Genomic DNA, 16,712 nt, shown 5'->3' on the forward strand with positions numbered 1-16,712 from the left:
TGTGTGTGTGTTTCCATTGGCGTTATTATCCAAATAGTCAAGAGGTGTACGATTTGATTCGCGGCATCTTGTAATCATGGACTTGCAGGCGTTTAGATCCAAGGCGTGCAGACACACGTGGGTTTGCAAGAAAGGGAAATCATTCACAAAACTAGCAGATCAAGTGCGGAATTTTTATTTCGCCTGATTTCAATGGTGTAAAGTGGGGGGTGGGCGCTTACAAGGTACTATACCCTATGCACGGTTTTGGACTAAAAGTGGGGGGTGTGCGCTTACTCGATACTGGGCGCTTACAAGGTACTTTACCGTATATAGGCCAAGATAATACGGGAAGCAGCCCTGGGCAATCTGCAAAAGGCCCAGCCTTCCGGCAGTGGTGAAGGCAAGTCTCTCATTGACATAGTCTCTGCATATCCAGGCCAAAACTAAAGATAGTTGCAGCAGAGTTCCCACAACAAACAAGCATAAATGAAACATAGAATTAATGGTTGGACATAGTTGTACTCCCAACTGTATTTTGTTTTTGTTTTTTTGTTACTCTGTTGTGTGTTATATTTTGATTCAGTAAAAATGTCGATTGCTAAGTTCACTTTTGTTTTCAAATCTTGTTCAAATTTTGTGTGTGAGTTTGTGTGATTAGAGATGAATTATTCAAAAAACGCAATGAAAACAAGGTTGGCATTATCCTCCTACATTCAGTAATATTAGGCATGTATGAAGTCTAAAGTTCCGCAACATCTACAGTTTCATATATTTTAATTAAGCACAAGGTCACACGGAAAACCCATTCTTCTTTTTTATGCCAATGGTGACAAGACAACAAGCGACCCTAAACTACCTGTTAGCCGGCCGCACTGCTTGACCTCAGTACCAGAGCGACCGCAAGCAAAGCCCGACTTGATATGGTGATCTTTGATTACTTTTCCTTCACTTATCCAAACATTATTCTCTTCCTGAATTTTTATAAGCCAGACTCCATGGCAAACACCTAGCAATGACCAGGATCAGAAATACATCTCACTTTATACACTTAAGCCAAGTCTGAGTAGTCTGTTATTCTTCTTTCTTGATTGATTGCCTCCCTTTTACCATAAAATTCTCTGATTTCCAAATCTGAGATGCATGCATCAGTTTTATTGTTATGTCTGCAATAAATTTAGTTTCTGTACATTTATCATTAATCATAATTATTCCAATAAATTGACTTGCACTAAAGCTAAGTTAGAGAGAGAATTTACTGACAACAATTAAATCAGATCTAGAGTGAGTTGTTTCAACATAAAAACAAGCATTATAATTGTACAATCACATAGACATGTATACACACTTTGGACTGAACTCTCACTCTGTAATACAATTTCAAACGTTGAATTTAATTACTATTTCTTCAAGCTTTGCCATGCAAAGGGCAATATTTTAACAAATCTCAAATGTATGTTCTGTTACTCAAAATAATCCCTTTAACTTCAAGTAATATTAATTATAAATTATTTATAACACCTTATACGCACATATATGTAGATAACCAATTCTAACTTCATATGACTATAATTTGATTTTCCATTTGTTTCACTTCCAAAGTCAAATAATCATACAGCAAATAGTACACAAACTCATTTCAATTCATGGACAGATCCAGTTATTAATATGTGGTTATTTAGGAATGTAATGGCACTAGAACTGCCTAAATGGCAGGTAAAAATAGTTATACACGTTAAAAATACACTCAAGCAAAATATGTGAGTGTACGTGGGAGTTTCAGCCCATGAATGTAGAAGAAGAAGATTGGATCTTTTGTAAGGACGGGTCCTGAGGCAAATCCAGACAGCCCAAATATTTGACAGTTCAGTGTCTTTGAAAAAGTTATGGTAGAAGAACAAGATTTTCAGTGAAGAGTGGAGAGTCCCATGTGACTGCCTGGCTGGTGATGATGGTTGTTTAGTGGCCGCTTGGTACCGAGGTATGAGCAGACAAGAAGACCCTCTGCCTGCAAACTACAAATTACAACACAGCAGTACCCATGTCAGAGATCCATGTGCACACCTACTAATGCATAATGAAGAATAGCATGTACTAAAGTAATTTGCGAAAGCAAGTACAGCTGTACAGGCTGATGAAGCAAAGTAGCACTAGCAGTTACTTCAAGAAAGTCACTGTCCTACTTGATATGTCAAAAGCCGGTATATACCACACAAACAAATTATGTTCAGTGTCAGTATGAGTGACCATCAGATATGTATTTATACACAAGTGACAAGAGCATACAATTTTACAAATGATCAATAAATGGAGGTCAGCTGGGTTCTTACCTGGCTTTATTTTTTACGCAGGTTCACTTGATAATAGACATATGCTTGTTTGGAATCAGTAGCGAAATAAGAAACAGGCCGCAGCCAGTATGAAACGTTTAAAGCGCGCCCCAGTTGGGTGCTTCTTTTTTTGTGTGTCAATTTTACACACGACAGAAATGTCTGAATGTGCAGCATCTATTTGGTTTAACCAAATTTAACTCAATAAAGTACCACTGAAAAAGTTGCTTTTGCATTTGACCGACTATTAGGGTTTAACGTCCTCTTAGACCAACTGGTCTATATTGGGACAGGTGTTGGTAATACGCTGAAAATATGGTGTGATACTTTGATTCGAACAAGCCCGCTGTGGCTGTCTTCTTCGACACACCAGCATTGGGTTTGTCTTGTCAAAGTATTGAAATACGATCATGATAATCAGAGATGAAAGATCATGCAAGCGTGTCTTCGTGTTTTCCAAGCCCTGAGACTTTTGCTGTGAACTTGGGATCTTTTTCGGGGGTGTTCGGACACCAAAGTTGAATCCGAGAAATAAATCTCTTACCGAACGTGGGGATCAAACCCACGCTGATAGCGACCAACTGGCTACAAAGCCAGCACGCTACCAACTTAGCTACGTCCCCGCCAATTGCATTTGACCAGATACTTGTAGTTGCAAACCGGGTTATCCACCATATGTTGAACTCCCACCAGGCGACCGGGCAGTAGATTTGGCCATCTCTAAGCAGTGAAATCATGTTAATAATTTAAAGCCTTCTACAGGGTCAATTTGTTTAGATGCTTGGCCATTTGGATGCCAAACACCATGTGACACAAGATCAATGCAATGAGCATTTCTTCTACTTGAGAGCTACACAGACAATTAGTAGAGATACTCCTCCAGTGTTGGTGGATTCAGTCCAAAGAACTGTGATGTCTCACTGCCATGTAGGCAAGTATGACAGTTGGACAACAAAACTCCAACCAGGTAGAGTTTCCCTACAGGGGACAAGAACAGCTTCAAATTTTTTTTGAAATCCAAAAATGCCCACAGCCTAACAATTTTTGAAAATTCCCATTCAACAGAGTTTCTCACCCTGCTCATTTCTGTGTTGAAGGCCTGTTGCTCTTCTGTGATCTGTCCACGGTACGGCCTCATCAAGTTAGGGGTCAAGGGGTAGGCTCGGTCCCCATACAGGTACATTTCATCTCCTGCTGGAGTGACCATGTGCTGCTGCATGTGTTCAAGAATGCCACTACCATTCAGCAAAGCTGCGTCATGTCGTCGACCAACCAAGGGCCCAAAAACATTTGCCACAAGGCCATTTGGTGTCACGACACACTGAAACTTTAGAGAGTGCACCCTCTTATGGCCATTGTACACTTCTTGTTGCAAATGGCCGGGGCGACACATTGATCGTATTGTGCCATCAACCATCCCCCAACAAAACTCCAGAGGAGCCCCCTTGGCATGTATAGCTGCACAGTACCGTTCCAGTTGGGGCACTGTCAGCCATGGCTGATTGAGGTTTGTCAGAAAACTGATCATAGATGAAGTCGATACCTACCTTGAACAGCACACACAACTCCGGCTTGGGACGATGAAACATCTGCGAAAGGTCAGCAAACCGGCATGGGTAAGCCAACCTCCGCAGACAGATGCAGAGCACCTCCAATCCTGAAAAAAAATCATAAATTCAAATGAGCCTGGTGAGTGTGTATGCGAATGTGTGTGGAGAGGCATATTCTCATACAGTCTTCAAGTTCAAAAATAATAACACTGCAAAAGTTTTCTCACGCGCCTTAAAATACCCAGCCCGACATGCTTATCATCAGTTTGATTTTCTATTTATCAGGTTTGACACAGTTACTGGCTATACTGCACACACAAAAACAGTTACCCGACAAGAACAAAATAAAAAGATTTTTATTTTGAAGGGGGGGGGGGGGGGGAACACCACGAAGACAAAATCAATAAAAACAATTATTATAAAAAAAGTTAAAACAAATAAGTCCTTTGCACATCAAAAGTAACTTCCCTTGAACTTGGATTCATGTAACAATGGCGGCCACTTCGTCAACTTGTAAAAAAAATATTCATTTATTTTGTTAAACTAATATGAATAAATTATCAGTATCGACGCATCTTTATTTATTCTGTTACCATATTTCAAAAATAATTTCACTCAACTCCACAGACTAAGTCAGTAAGTGGCACAACCAATTCACTATTATTTCTCTATTGTCTAAATAGAGTACCGTGTCGACCAAAGGGGCTAAAGTTAGTCAGGTACATTTTGTGATTCAAGTTCAAAATACATAGTTCAAATTTTAGATTTTAAGCAATCCCAAAATAAATTATGCCCCAACTCAACGCTCCGCTTTAATCTTTTATGAAACCTGAAATAGTAAAAACAACTCACTGAATATTCACAGTAAATGCAAACTTCACGACTTTGCGAATCAAATCATGGAGGAGGATCATTAAACTATCATTCTGACTGAAATACAACTAAACTTCACAGCAACCAGGGTAAAAAATAAATTCTCACCACTGGCCTTGGTTCCTTGATTGTTCATTCCATTAGGCGCCTGCATAGTCCTCTGCATTCCCAGAAGGGCGCACAGTCTCCGAATCTCTTCCGCGCTGAAGCGAAATAAGTCCTCACATTCGATGGCTGTGAAGTGATCAAGGGCGAACTGACCCTCATAGGCCCTTCTTTCTGGCTGTTGAAATGTAGGTTAAACTTAGTGAAATCATGGATCACTTGTACACTTTATTCAATTAATTAGCCTGAAAATTCTGCTGAAGCTAATCAAATCAATACTGGGTAACAGAGGGAAAGTTAAACTCCAACATTTTAACTCGCCAGCTGGGCGAGTAACTTCAAGAAAGTCACTAACCTGGCAGAAATTTCGCCGCCCCGATACATACCAGTTCCCACAATTGATCTGCAGTAGCGTTAAAACCCTTTTGGTTGCATTTGACCAGAATTTTAATTGGCCAGCCAGGTGAGTTGCGAGCCTGTTTTTACTAGCCAAGCGGATTGTTTACTCGCCCCTGCATAACAAATGACCCTTACAGGTTGAACTTGAAGCATGTTGGATAAATAGTTTCAACTGTGCATCTCAAAAAGCACCAGTTGACAGTATTCTGATATAAATACTGTGTATGTTTTAGAACACAGAAGTTTCCTTGTACTGAAGTAATTTGATCCTAGAAATAATAAAACTAGAACCAAGGTGCCTTGTGCTTAAAAGTCTGATAGAACCAGTAAGTGTAACATCCTTCTTGAAAGTACATGTATTGCTATCAAATTAAAATGACACAAGAACACAAACTGACAGTGACACAGACTCTGTGACAGAGAGTGGACTTAATAATAATAGTCATGCTTTGATGAAACTAAAACTCTGACTGCAGATTTGGTCATCAGTTTCCATTTGATTTTGATTCTTGAACAGTAAATAGTTAAAACTCTATGTTTATAAACCATTAAATGTAAGTAACAAAGTCACACGGAAACCAAATCTAGGTGTAAGTGTTAGATCTACCCAATATCACTATCAGTATCACTGTTGATTCAGACAAGATCACTATAATGAAAATGAAATCTAACCAAAAAAACATTTAATTTTTTACATGAACAACATTTAAAACCTAACCATAACCAATCCAAAGTAACCTCACCGGCCATAACCAAAATATACGCCTGTTCCTGACAATTATATTTTAGCGGAACCTTTAATGCCTTTAGAAGCTAGACCTAAGCTTTGACTTGTTTGCTAACCTGATCAAGAAGTGCGAAGACAACAAAATCATCTTCTGCGTCATCCTCGTCCCACGCCGCAAGCTCAAGTTGGTCCCTGGCATCCATGAAGATCGATCTTAAAACAAAACATAAACAGCGAGAGGATTGGAACATTTGCAACTTTTCACTGCATAACTCATCTTCCAGACAGTAAGCGAAATCGAAATCGAAAAGGGTGAATCGAAAAACTGAACACAACTCAAAAGCGGCCATTTTTTGTGTGTTTGAAATGTGAAAAAGCTTGCTCTGTTCAACGCTTAAATTACAGCATCAAACCAGGATTATATCACACATTAAACTGACATTTGTACCATTAAGTGGTTTAGGAACATACTAGTTATAAATAATCCTGTAAATAAACAAGCGTTCGCTCAGTTTTTACATACCTTTTGGGGCTCGTTATTTTCGTCGATTCAACCACAGCTCGTTAGCGGATCGAAGGAAGCATCCGTAAACTTTGACCTCTAACCTTTGAACTGCGCACACATCGCTGACGTCAACACATAAAAAAGTACCGATAACCACTAGCACTACCACTGGCACTGTACACTTAATCAGTCTAATGTGTATGCTTTTGCCTTATTCTACTCTGCAGACGGGGTATGAAATCAGATCTGGAAAAAATGTGTTACAGGTCAAACCTCAATCTCTTTTAAAATCTGATGTTGATTCAAAGCTAATAGATACATGTATGTATGTCTGGTTCTTCAAACAAGTTTGACATATTTTATGTGTACATATATTTGTTTAGTTACAATTATATCAGTAGGTAACTTTACAAGGTATGTGACGTTCAATTGTGGCATGTTGTGCTCAATCTTGGATTCCCTAAATAAATACACATTCCAAACCTGTCTTGTTGTTTCTTAGCTTGTGTGCGTAGAATGGTATGTGTGTGAGAGAGAGAGAGAGAGAGAGAGAGAGAGAGAGAGAGAGAGAGAGAGAGAGAGAGAGAGAGAGACAGACAGACAGAGAGAGAGAGAGAGAGAGAGAGAGAGAGAGAGAGAGAGAGAGAGAGAGAGAGAGAGAGAGAGAGAGGCAAGCATGGATATAATTATGTCTGTTATAAACAAACATTTAAAAAAAACATGCACACAGCATAACTGAAACAAGTACAAACACGCACTCACACCACCACCACCTTGACACTCATTCAATCCCACTTCAAACAATTTCACAAAATGGTATGCTTGTTCTCAATCATTATCAAACGTGAACCCATGACAGGTGCATTTAGAGCATTGGCACATATAAAGTGGATAACATACTAAACAATTGGAAAGCAGAATAAGGACACAGACATTAACTAGCTTTGTTTTGTTTTGTTGTTGATATTATTTCAGCACTGGTCAAAAAGAATCTGTTGACTTGCTGCAGACTCGCATGGTTATCTCTCACATAAAATGTGCATGACTTACTAAACTTTACTGGTGCAATATTCATGTACAGTGGAACCCCCGAGTTAAGACTCCCCCCTTTTAAGACCTCGATGTTTCAGATGTTCTGTTCATAACCTCTAAATTTACCTCCATTTTAAGACTCTTTTTTCAGACCTGATTTTCTCAGATTTTTTAGGTTTTAAAATGGGGTTCGATCAACTGTATGTGTTTATAAAAGAGTGGAACCCCCCTAATAAGACCCAAAGGTCTGAGCAAATCAGGTCTAAAAAGAGAAGTTTCTATCTTATCTAAAGATGCACGCCCCTGTACCCCCCTAGCAGATTAGGGTTCGCATCCTCAACTAATGTACCCATACCACAATTGGGACCCCCCCATCCCCCCTCACCCTACCTATGTACGGCCCTGCGGAGAGAGTATTATATTGGGGGATCTACAAAGTGGGGTTACACTGTAATGGGACATGTCAAAGGCGAGTCGTATAAGCATTTGCTTTTTAGTCTTGTTTGACGCGGACGGAAAGCGAAGATAGTCTGGGACGTGTACCACTGTCACAGACTCTGTAGTGACTGACTAGTGCATTCTTTTTATCATGAATGCATGCAACGACGGACGATGTAGTTCACCGATCACTTACAGCTTGCAGAGAATCTAAAAATCGAATGATTCAAGTAGGTGATGCCGCAAATCGAACCATACAATTTGTCCTTTACGGTCTAGATCTATATTTCGAAAGCATTCGTTAGTTAAGGGAGAACTGTGAGGTATCTCCTTCAAAACAGCAATATCTGCACTGTATTTCTTTTTCTATGAGAAGGGCACAATGTCCGCAAATGTTACTGTCATCAAAATGTTGGTGGTGCAACTTTTTCTGCAAAAGTTCTTTTATTTCAGTCTCTGTCGGATACTCTGAGCACTTGTAGAGGTCAATTTATAATTGCACGAAATGTGTTATGTCTCGACTCTTGATGTTGATACATTTAAAGCATGAACTAGCCGTCACAACAGCAAAATGTCACAATGTTGAGTTCAAACAGCATCCCAGATTTTCGACAGTCGTGGATAACCACTGAGGTGATTTCCCTTGAACTCTTGACAACAACTGTTGACAACAGAAAGTAGTTCCTTCGTGGTCGCCGTCTTTGCTTTGAGGTGCATTTCAAAATAAACTTTTAATTATTTATTCACTAGTATTGAAAAGGAAAATGTACACGTGGATTGGTCCGTGTGTTTGCTTGGTCATCTAAAATGTTGTAGGTGTCATTCTCCAATGCTAGTGTGTTCAGTCCCTTTTCCGTTAAGGAATTAGCCGTTTATCGATCATTAACTGTATTGCCCTGCCAAACTTGATACATTTATTTCATCTAGAGGTTCTAGGCATCAATCTGTGGGAAACTGGTTTGATAAAATGGCCAGGGTTAAAATCTGATTTTTTCTGCTGCAGAGATTTACCTGGTTAATATCCACCTTAACCCAATGTCTTAACAAACTCAGTATACACACCACAGTCTTGCTCATCACTGCCATCACAGGTTGGTTGCCCATCACAGCGTTCCATTTTCCAGATACAATCACCATTGCTACATGTCCACGTTTGATCGCCCGGGCACATTTGTGATTCTGTAAGAAACATGATGCATTTAGCTAGGTTTAAAATACAAATACTTTAGCAGTCAAACACAATGTCGGTGTGGAAGACGTGAAAAGCAATAAGGCGGTAGAGAACATTCCAGCTCTGAGGGGACATTTTTCAAGGGGGATTACAGAAGAGGAGCGTGCCTTTGGGGAACGAACGAACGAACGAACGAACGAACGGGGAGGGGAAAGGAGAGGTGGGGGGGGGGGGGGTACAGAAGAGGAGCTCAGAAGAGGAGGGTGCCTTTAGGTGGGGGGGGGGGGGGGTTACAAAAGAGGAGCTCAGAAAAGGAGGGTGCCTTTATGTGGGGGGGGGGGGGGTTACAGAAGAGGAGCTCAGAATGGGAGGGTGCCTTTAGGTGGGGGGGGGGGGGGATTACAAAAGAGGAGCTCAGAAGAGGAGGGTGCCTTTATGTGTGTGGGGGGGGGGGGGGGGTACAGAAGAGGAGCTCAGAAGAGGAGGGTGCCTTTAGGTTGGGGGGGGGGGGGGGTTACAGAAGAGGAGCTCAGAATAGGAGGGTGCCTTTACGTGGGGGAAGAGGGGGGGTTACAGAAGAGGAGCTCAGAAGAGGAGGGTGCCTTTAGGTGGTGGTGGGGGGGGGGGGTACAGAAGAGGAGCTCAGAAGATGAGCGTGCCTTTTGGGAGGGAGGGGGGGGGGAGAAGAGGAGAGGAGCATGCCATTGGGGGAAGAGGGAGTAAAAAAGATGGACGTGCCTCTAGGGAGGGGGGGGGGAGGAGAGGAGTGTGCCATTGGGTTACGTGGGAGTAACACAGATGAGTGTGCCTTAAGGGAGGGGGGGGAGTAGAGGAGAGGAGCGTGCCATTGGGTTAGGTGGGAGTAAAAAAGATGAGCGTGCCTTAAGGGAGGGAGGGGAGGGGGGAGTAGAGGAGAGGAACGTGCCATTGGGTTTGGTGGGAGTAAAAAAGATGGGCGTGCCTTAAAGCCTGTTCTTAACCAGACGAACCTTTGGTTCGCCGAACTAAGGTTCGTGAACCATGGTTTGTGTCTTAACTGGGTGAACTTGTTCGGCGAACTCAAGGTCTAGTTCGTCCAGTTAAGACACGAAACCTGGATCGCCGACAAACCAGGGGAGCTCACTCCGAGTCGACAATAAAAGCAAGTAAGTTATTCCCCTTCCAAAAATGGCTGCCTCCATGACAAAATCACCGATTGAGTGGTAACTTCGTGCTGGTTGTCGATTTGGGTCTCTCCTTCCCACTTGATCATGGTGCACGAAGCCTGGTAATCTTGAACTTTAGTGTGTTAAATTCATAGGTCAGAATCGAGTGGCATACTTTACTTATTGTTGATACAAGTACCTGTAATCAAGCCAAAGAACATTTATCGTGAAATTAATTGACGGATTAAGCTCCAAACCTAAGCATAATTAATTAATTTGGTTGTTTGATCGGCGAAAATGGCGTAAGTTGTCAACCAAGGGATTTCAATTACACGACAAAGTTGCCTCCCCTGTCCGCTGACACGGATAATTCCTTCTTTGACGCATATATGTAAACGAAATGCATTCGTACAGTTCATCGGAGTTCATTCCGTGACTTCAGAGGGATCTAAAAGACTTGTTATGATTACAAGTGCAGGTTCTCCAAATTTGGAGGCTTGAATACCTCTGAATTATGAGCTATTAATTTAACACATTCTTCTTCTTCTTCTTCTTCGTTCATGGGCTTAAGACTCCCACGTTCACTCGTGTTTTAAGCACGAGTGGATTTGTACGTGTACGACCGTTTTTACTCCGCCATTCAGGCAGCATACGCCGATTTCGGGGGAGGCATGCTGAGTATTTTCGTGTTTCTATAACCCACCGAACTCTGACATGGATTACAGGATCTTTTCCGTGCGCACTTGGTCTTGTGCTTGCGTGTACACACGAAGGGGGTTAAGTCACTAGCAGGTCTGCACATCAGTTGACCTGGGAGCTCGGAAAAATGTCCACTCTTAACCCACCAGGCGGCAGCGACCGGGAAATTTAACACATTAAAGTTCAAGATTACCCGAAGCCTTCTATGCCATTTACCCTCCTGTGTTGAAGGTTATACATTGATTCGAGAAAATACCGTGATTGGTATGCACTGATCATTGTGTCTACCGTGGAGCCATCGGGGTTCTATGGGAATTGTGTGTGTGTGTGCGTGTCTGTCTGTCCACGTGTGTGTTTGAGATCTTTTCGGGTACAGAATATGAGTTTGGGGGTTGAGTGAAGAGGGGAGACCTAAAAAAAAATAAAAAAACTACTCGGGATTTTCGTTCTTCTTATCACAATTCAGTCTGTTTTAATTTTCAAGTTATATCAGAAATTTTCTATTTGCACTGATACACTGGAATCCCTCGTGGGTGTATTGCTTTTAGGGTCTACGAGTAGTACCACTGAACCAAAATCAACCTGTTTCTTTACGTTTTGAGCAATTGGTCTTTGTTTTTGTACCATTTGATTCCTCTTCATTCTTCTCAGAAAAAAAGCTTTGATTGCGATAAACAAAACATTACTGGATAGACGTTTTCTTGGAGAAGATCTGTAAACAAACATTCAAAGTAGGAGAACGATATGGAACGTACGATAAAAGGATATGAATGTATGTGCTTTAGCTTTCTGTCTTATCATTTATAAAAGTTGCCCTTCAATCACACACACACACACACACACACACACACACACACACACACACACACACACACACACACACACACACACACTTTTGATCCAGCTCCAACCATATTTCGAAAGGGTTTATTCAGGTTTGTCTCTTGTTCTTAAACATCCGATTTCTAAGCAAACGTCTGTGCTGAGAATATGAACATCAATGTCAGCTGCCTTTTTACATTAATTTAGTCAAGTTTTGACTAAATGTTTTAATGTAGAGGGGGAATCGAGACGAGGGTCGTGGTGTATGTGTGTGTGTCTGTCTGTGCGTGTGTGTGTGTAGAGCGATTCAGACCAAACTACTGGACCGATCTTTATTAAATTTGACATGAGAGTTCCTGGGAATGATATCCCCGGACATTTTTTCTTCTTTTCGATAAATACCTTTGATGACGTCATATCCGGCTTTTTGTAAAAGTTGAGGCGGCACATTCACACCCTCATTTTTTAATCAAATTGATTGAAATTTTGGCCAAGCAATCTTCGACGAAGGTCGGACTTCGGTATTGCATTTCAGCTTGGTGGCTTAAAAATTGATTAATGACTTTGGTCATTAAAAATCTGAACATTGTAAAAAAAATAATTGTTTTTTAAAACGATCCAAATTTACGTTCATCTTATTCTTCATTATTTTCTGATTCCAAAAACAAATAAATATGTTATATTCGGATTAAAAACAAGCTCTGAAAATTTAAAATATAAACATTATTAAAATAAAATCTCCGAAATCGATTTAAAAACAATTTCATCTTATTCCTTGTGGGTTCCTGATTCCAAAAACATATAGATGTGATATGTTTGGATTAAAAACACGCTCAGAAAGTTAAAAAGAATAGAGATAAAGAAAAGCGTGCTATCCTTCTCAGCGCAACTATTACTCCGCTCTTCTTGTCAATGTCACTGCCTTTGCATCAAGCGGTGGACTGACGAGGCTACGAGTATACGCTCTTGCTGTAAAAATGCAGTGAGTTCAGTTTCATTCCGTTAGTTCGACAGCTTGACTAAATGTTGTAATTTCGCCTTGCGCGACTTGTTATTACATTTAGTCAAGTTTTGACTAAATGTTTTAACATAGAGGGGGAATCGAGACGAGGGTCGTGGTGTATGTGTGTGTGTGTGTGTGTGTGTGTGTGTGTGTGTGTGTGTGTATGTGTGTGTGTGTGTGTGTGTGTGTGTGTGTGTGTGTGTGTGTCTGTCTGTGCGTGTGTGTGCGTGTGTAGAGCGATTCAGAGTAAACTACTCAACCGATCTTTATGAAATTTTACATGAGAGTTTCTGGGTATGGTATCCCCAGACATATTTTTAATTTTTTCGATAAATGTCTTTTATGACGTCATATCCGGTTTTTTGTAAAAGTTGAGGCGGCACTGTCACACCCTCAATTTTCAATCAAATGGATTAAAACTTTTGCCAAGCAATCTTCGACGAAGGCCGGACTTCAGTATTGCATTTCAGCATGGAGGCTAACACATTAATTTATGACTTTGGTCATTAAAAATCTGAAAATTGTAATTAAAATTATTTTTTTTATAAAATGATCCAAAATTACTTTTATTTTAATCTTCATTATGTTCTGATTCCAAAAACATATAAATATGTTATATTCGGATTAAAAACAAGCTCTCAAAATTAAAAATATAAAAATTATGATTAAAATTAAATTTCCGAAATCGTTTTAAAAACTATTTCATCTTATTCCTTGTCGGTTCCTGATTCCAAAAACATATATATATATATATATATATATATATATATATATATATATATATATATATATATATATATATATGATATGTTTGGATTAAAGACACGCTCAGAAAGTTAAAACGAAGAGAGGTACAGAAAGGCGTGCTATGAAGCACAGCGCGACCGCTACCGCGCCAAACAGGCATGTCACTTTCACTGCCTTTTGCACTAGCGGCAGACTACGTTCAGTTTCTATCTGTGAGTTCCACAGCTTGACTAAATGTAGTAATTTCGCCTTACGCGACTTGTTGTGAAATAATGTTCATTTGTGTTCCAAACACTTCCGAAGAATACTTGTTGGTGTGTCTTCAGTCTCCCTGACATCATCCCAACTCGACCCTGTCCTGCAAAAATACAAATATATAGGGTGACACCGAAACATTCAACCCAAACAAATGCTTATTTCTTTTACATATGTTGGCCGAATTAATTATCATTTGGTGTTCTTTAACTTCAGCTATACATTACAAAGGTCAACACAGTTGCAAGTTCATAGGTTAAATGGAGGGGTACTTTGGAACACTTTTGAGAGAAGATTAAAAATTCGGACCATGACACCTATAAACATGATTAAACTGTGTGGAATGGTGCTGAAGAAAGTGAAGTTCATGCACAAGAACCATGAAGGTAGTCACTGAACTCAAATGACGGGAGAAATGACCTCTTCATTGTAGAGTCACACTTGCGCAAAACTCATGCATGAAATGAACGTAAGTCGTCATGGGGATGCCCTGCTCCTGTCTGTTATTGCTTTATACAAGTCACTAATTGTCTAAGGTTGTGTATGGTACACAACGTTCTTCAAATAACCCCGATTCCCAAGGATAGCAATCTTCATTCTTGTTGGCTTAAATCGTTAGTTAGTCTACCACTCCATTTAAAACCTTGAACTGTTGAGTCCATCCCCGAATTCGGATTCTTTTTTTTTGAAAGTGCACATAAGTCAGACCATTTCAACTGCACACTTGCAACTTTTGGGCCCAGTCATGCCTGGCAATAATGTACACCAAATATGAACTACACGAAATTCATTAAACTTTCTTTTAGACAACAGTCAACACAGTAAGCCATCCTGCATGCATCTGACTCAAAAAATCTCGCACACAGATATGGGGAGGAGGAAACTGGTGTCTGCAACCAATAAATAAATTACTTCCTGTATGACCGTTTTTACCCCGCCATTCAGGCAGCATACGCCGATTTCAGGGGAGGCTTGCTGGGTATGTTTGTGTTTGTATAACCCATCGAACTCTGACATGGATTACAGGATCTTTTCCGTGCGCACCTAGTCTTGTGCTTTTGATTTGATGCTATTTTCATCCTGAGCGATAAACATATTAAGTGTATGTGTGTGTATGTAGGAGGAGGCGATACACAGTGAACGAGGTAGTGTCAATGCTGGAAGACGATGATTTTCTACAAGCATCCGTTTACATAACTCCTCCTGGCAATGGCGATTTATCGGATGAGGATAGTGGTGATGAAGACGAGAATGGCTGCATTCAAAATCTAAATCACCGACAGCTCACAGCAGAGGCAGAATTAGTCGTGACAGACTTACAAGGCGAAACAAAAACAATTTTATCAACGAATGAAGACTCAGATGAGCAACCCCACTCATCACGTACACATTCCATCATCACATCAGCCCCACTAATTCCTGCTCCACCAACGCATGCCCCATTTGATCCTAAAGCACATGCACATCTTCATCCCGCTCGAGCCCCACCACCTATGGGCCAACAACCTCCTCCCAAACGTGCTCGGTGTGAGAATCTACCTGGTCCTGCTCCATCTACTCAAGATGCACCACACGCTGACGCCACACGACCTGTCGCACCATGTGCTGTAGCCCCACATGGTCCTGCAGCACACACTCAAGCTTCACCAGCCCCTGCACCATGCGCTCGAGTACCAGCACCTGCACCACGCGCTCGAGCCCCACCAGCCCCTGCACCACGCGCTCGAGCCCCACCAGCCCAAGCACCGCGCGCTCGAGCCCCACCACCTATGGGCCAACAACCTCCTCCCAAACGTGATCGGTGTGAGAATCCACCTGGTCCTGCTCCATCTACTCAAGATACACCACACGCTGAAGCCACACGACCTGTCGCACCATGTGCTGTAGCCCCACATGGTCCTGCAGCACATACTCAAGCTCCACCAGCCCCTACACCATGCACTCGAGCACCAGCACCCGCACCAAGCGCTCGAGCCCCACCAGCCCCTGCACCACGCGCTCGAGCCCCACCAGCCCAAGCACCACGCGCTCGAGCCCCACCAGCCCCAGCACCACGCGCTCGAGCCCCACCAGCCCCTGCATCACGCGCTCGAGCCCCACCAGCCCCAGCACCACGTAGGCATGCCCGAAGAGCTCCACAGGGTGGCAACCAGCAAGCACAACGTAACTGGCAACGTGCATACATGCCAAGAAACGGGCATCAAACACAAGCTCCTTTCCATTAATATTCCAGATCCAGCCTGGTACAATCAAAACCTGAACCCAGTGGACATATTTGAATTTTTCTTTGATGATGATGTCGTCGACAATTTGGTACAACAGACACACTTGTATGCCAATCAAGATAATGGCAACCATGCATTCACTACCAACAGACAGGATATGCGATCTTTCATTGACATTCTCCTCTTGTCAGGATACAATGCCTTGCCAAGGCGACCTATGTCCTGTGAAAGAAGAGTTGACTGTCACAACGTGGCAGTCTCTGAGGCAATGTCCCGAAACCGATTTGATGATCACATGCGTTATCTTCATCTGAGTGATAACAACAACCTGGATCCCAATGACAAACTGACAAAAGTGAGAAATCTCCTTAGTCAAATCAATGAGCGGTGCCTTTTGTTCTTCCCGATTCAAGGAAACCTGTCTATAGACGAGTCAATGATCCCCTACTTTGGCCATCACACATCAAAACAATTCATCAAATCGAAACCAATTCGTTTTGTCTTCAAGGTCTGGTGCCTGGCAGATCCACTGGGATATGTCGTCCAGTATGAGCCGTACGCAGGAGCTCGTGATGGGCAGCAGCGGCCTTATGGGCCATTGGGTCTTGGCGGCACTGTTGTCAAAGACTTGATTTCCGAATTACCGCAGCATCCTTTCCATCTAACATTTGACAATTATTTCATATCACTTCCCCTCCTCGCAGATC

At 41.7% G+C, this 16,712-nt stretch overlaps 2 protein-coding genes across 3 annotated transcripts in view; both read right to left on the reverse strand.

The window, feature by feature from the left end:
- Positions 1–16,712, reverse strand: part of LOC138973817 (uncharacterized) — a 105,984-nt gene that overhangs the window by 84,010 nt on the left and 5,262 nt on the right. Inside the window, exon 2 of the mRNA XM_070346528.1 lies at positions 9,001–9,117. Coding sequence (XP_070202629.1) covers positions 9,001–9,117 — 117 coding nt within the window. The remainder of the gene's footprint in view (positions 1–9,000; positions 9,118–16,712) is intronic.
- On the reverse strand, positions 1,353–6,666 carry LOC138973818 (uncharacterized). 2 transcript variants are annotated; one of them, XR_011458168.1, is made up of 5 exons: positions 6,487–6,666; positions 6,080–6,176; positions 4,841–5,015; positions 3,857–3,966; positions 1,353–1,994 (listed from the first exon to the last, which is right to left on the reverse strand). XR_011458168.1 is itself a non-coding variant. In XM_070346531.1 (4 exons), the coding sequence occupies exons 2-4, from the start codon at positions 6,164–6,166 to the stop codon at positions 1,939–1,941; spliced, it is 318 nt and encodes a 105-aa protein (XP_070202632.1). In that variant the 5' UTR covers positions 6,167–6,176; positions 6,487–6,666; the 3' UTR covers positions 1,353–1,938. The 2 variants fall into 2 exon arrangements, 1 of the variants encoding a protein (XP_070202632.1); XM_070346531.1 differs by lacking the exon at positions 3,857–3,966.

This window comes from Littorina saxatilis, linkage group LG8 (genome assembly GCF_037325665.1).
Source record: "Littorina saxatilis isolate snail1 linkage group LG8, US_GU_Lsax_2.0, whole genome shotgun sequence".
Lineage (NCBI taxonomy): Eukaryota > Metazoa > Mollusca > Gastropoda > Littorinimorpha > Littorinidae > Littorina > Littorina saxatilis.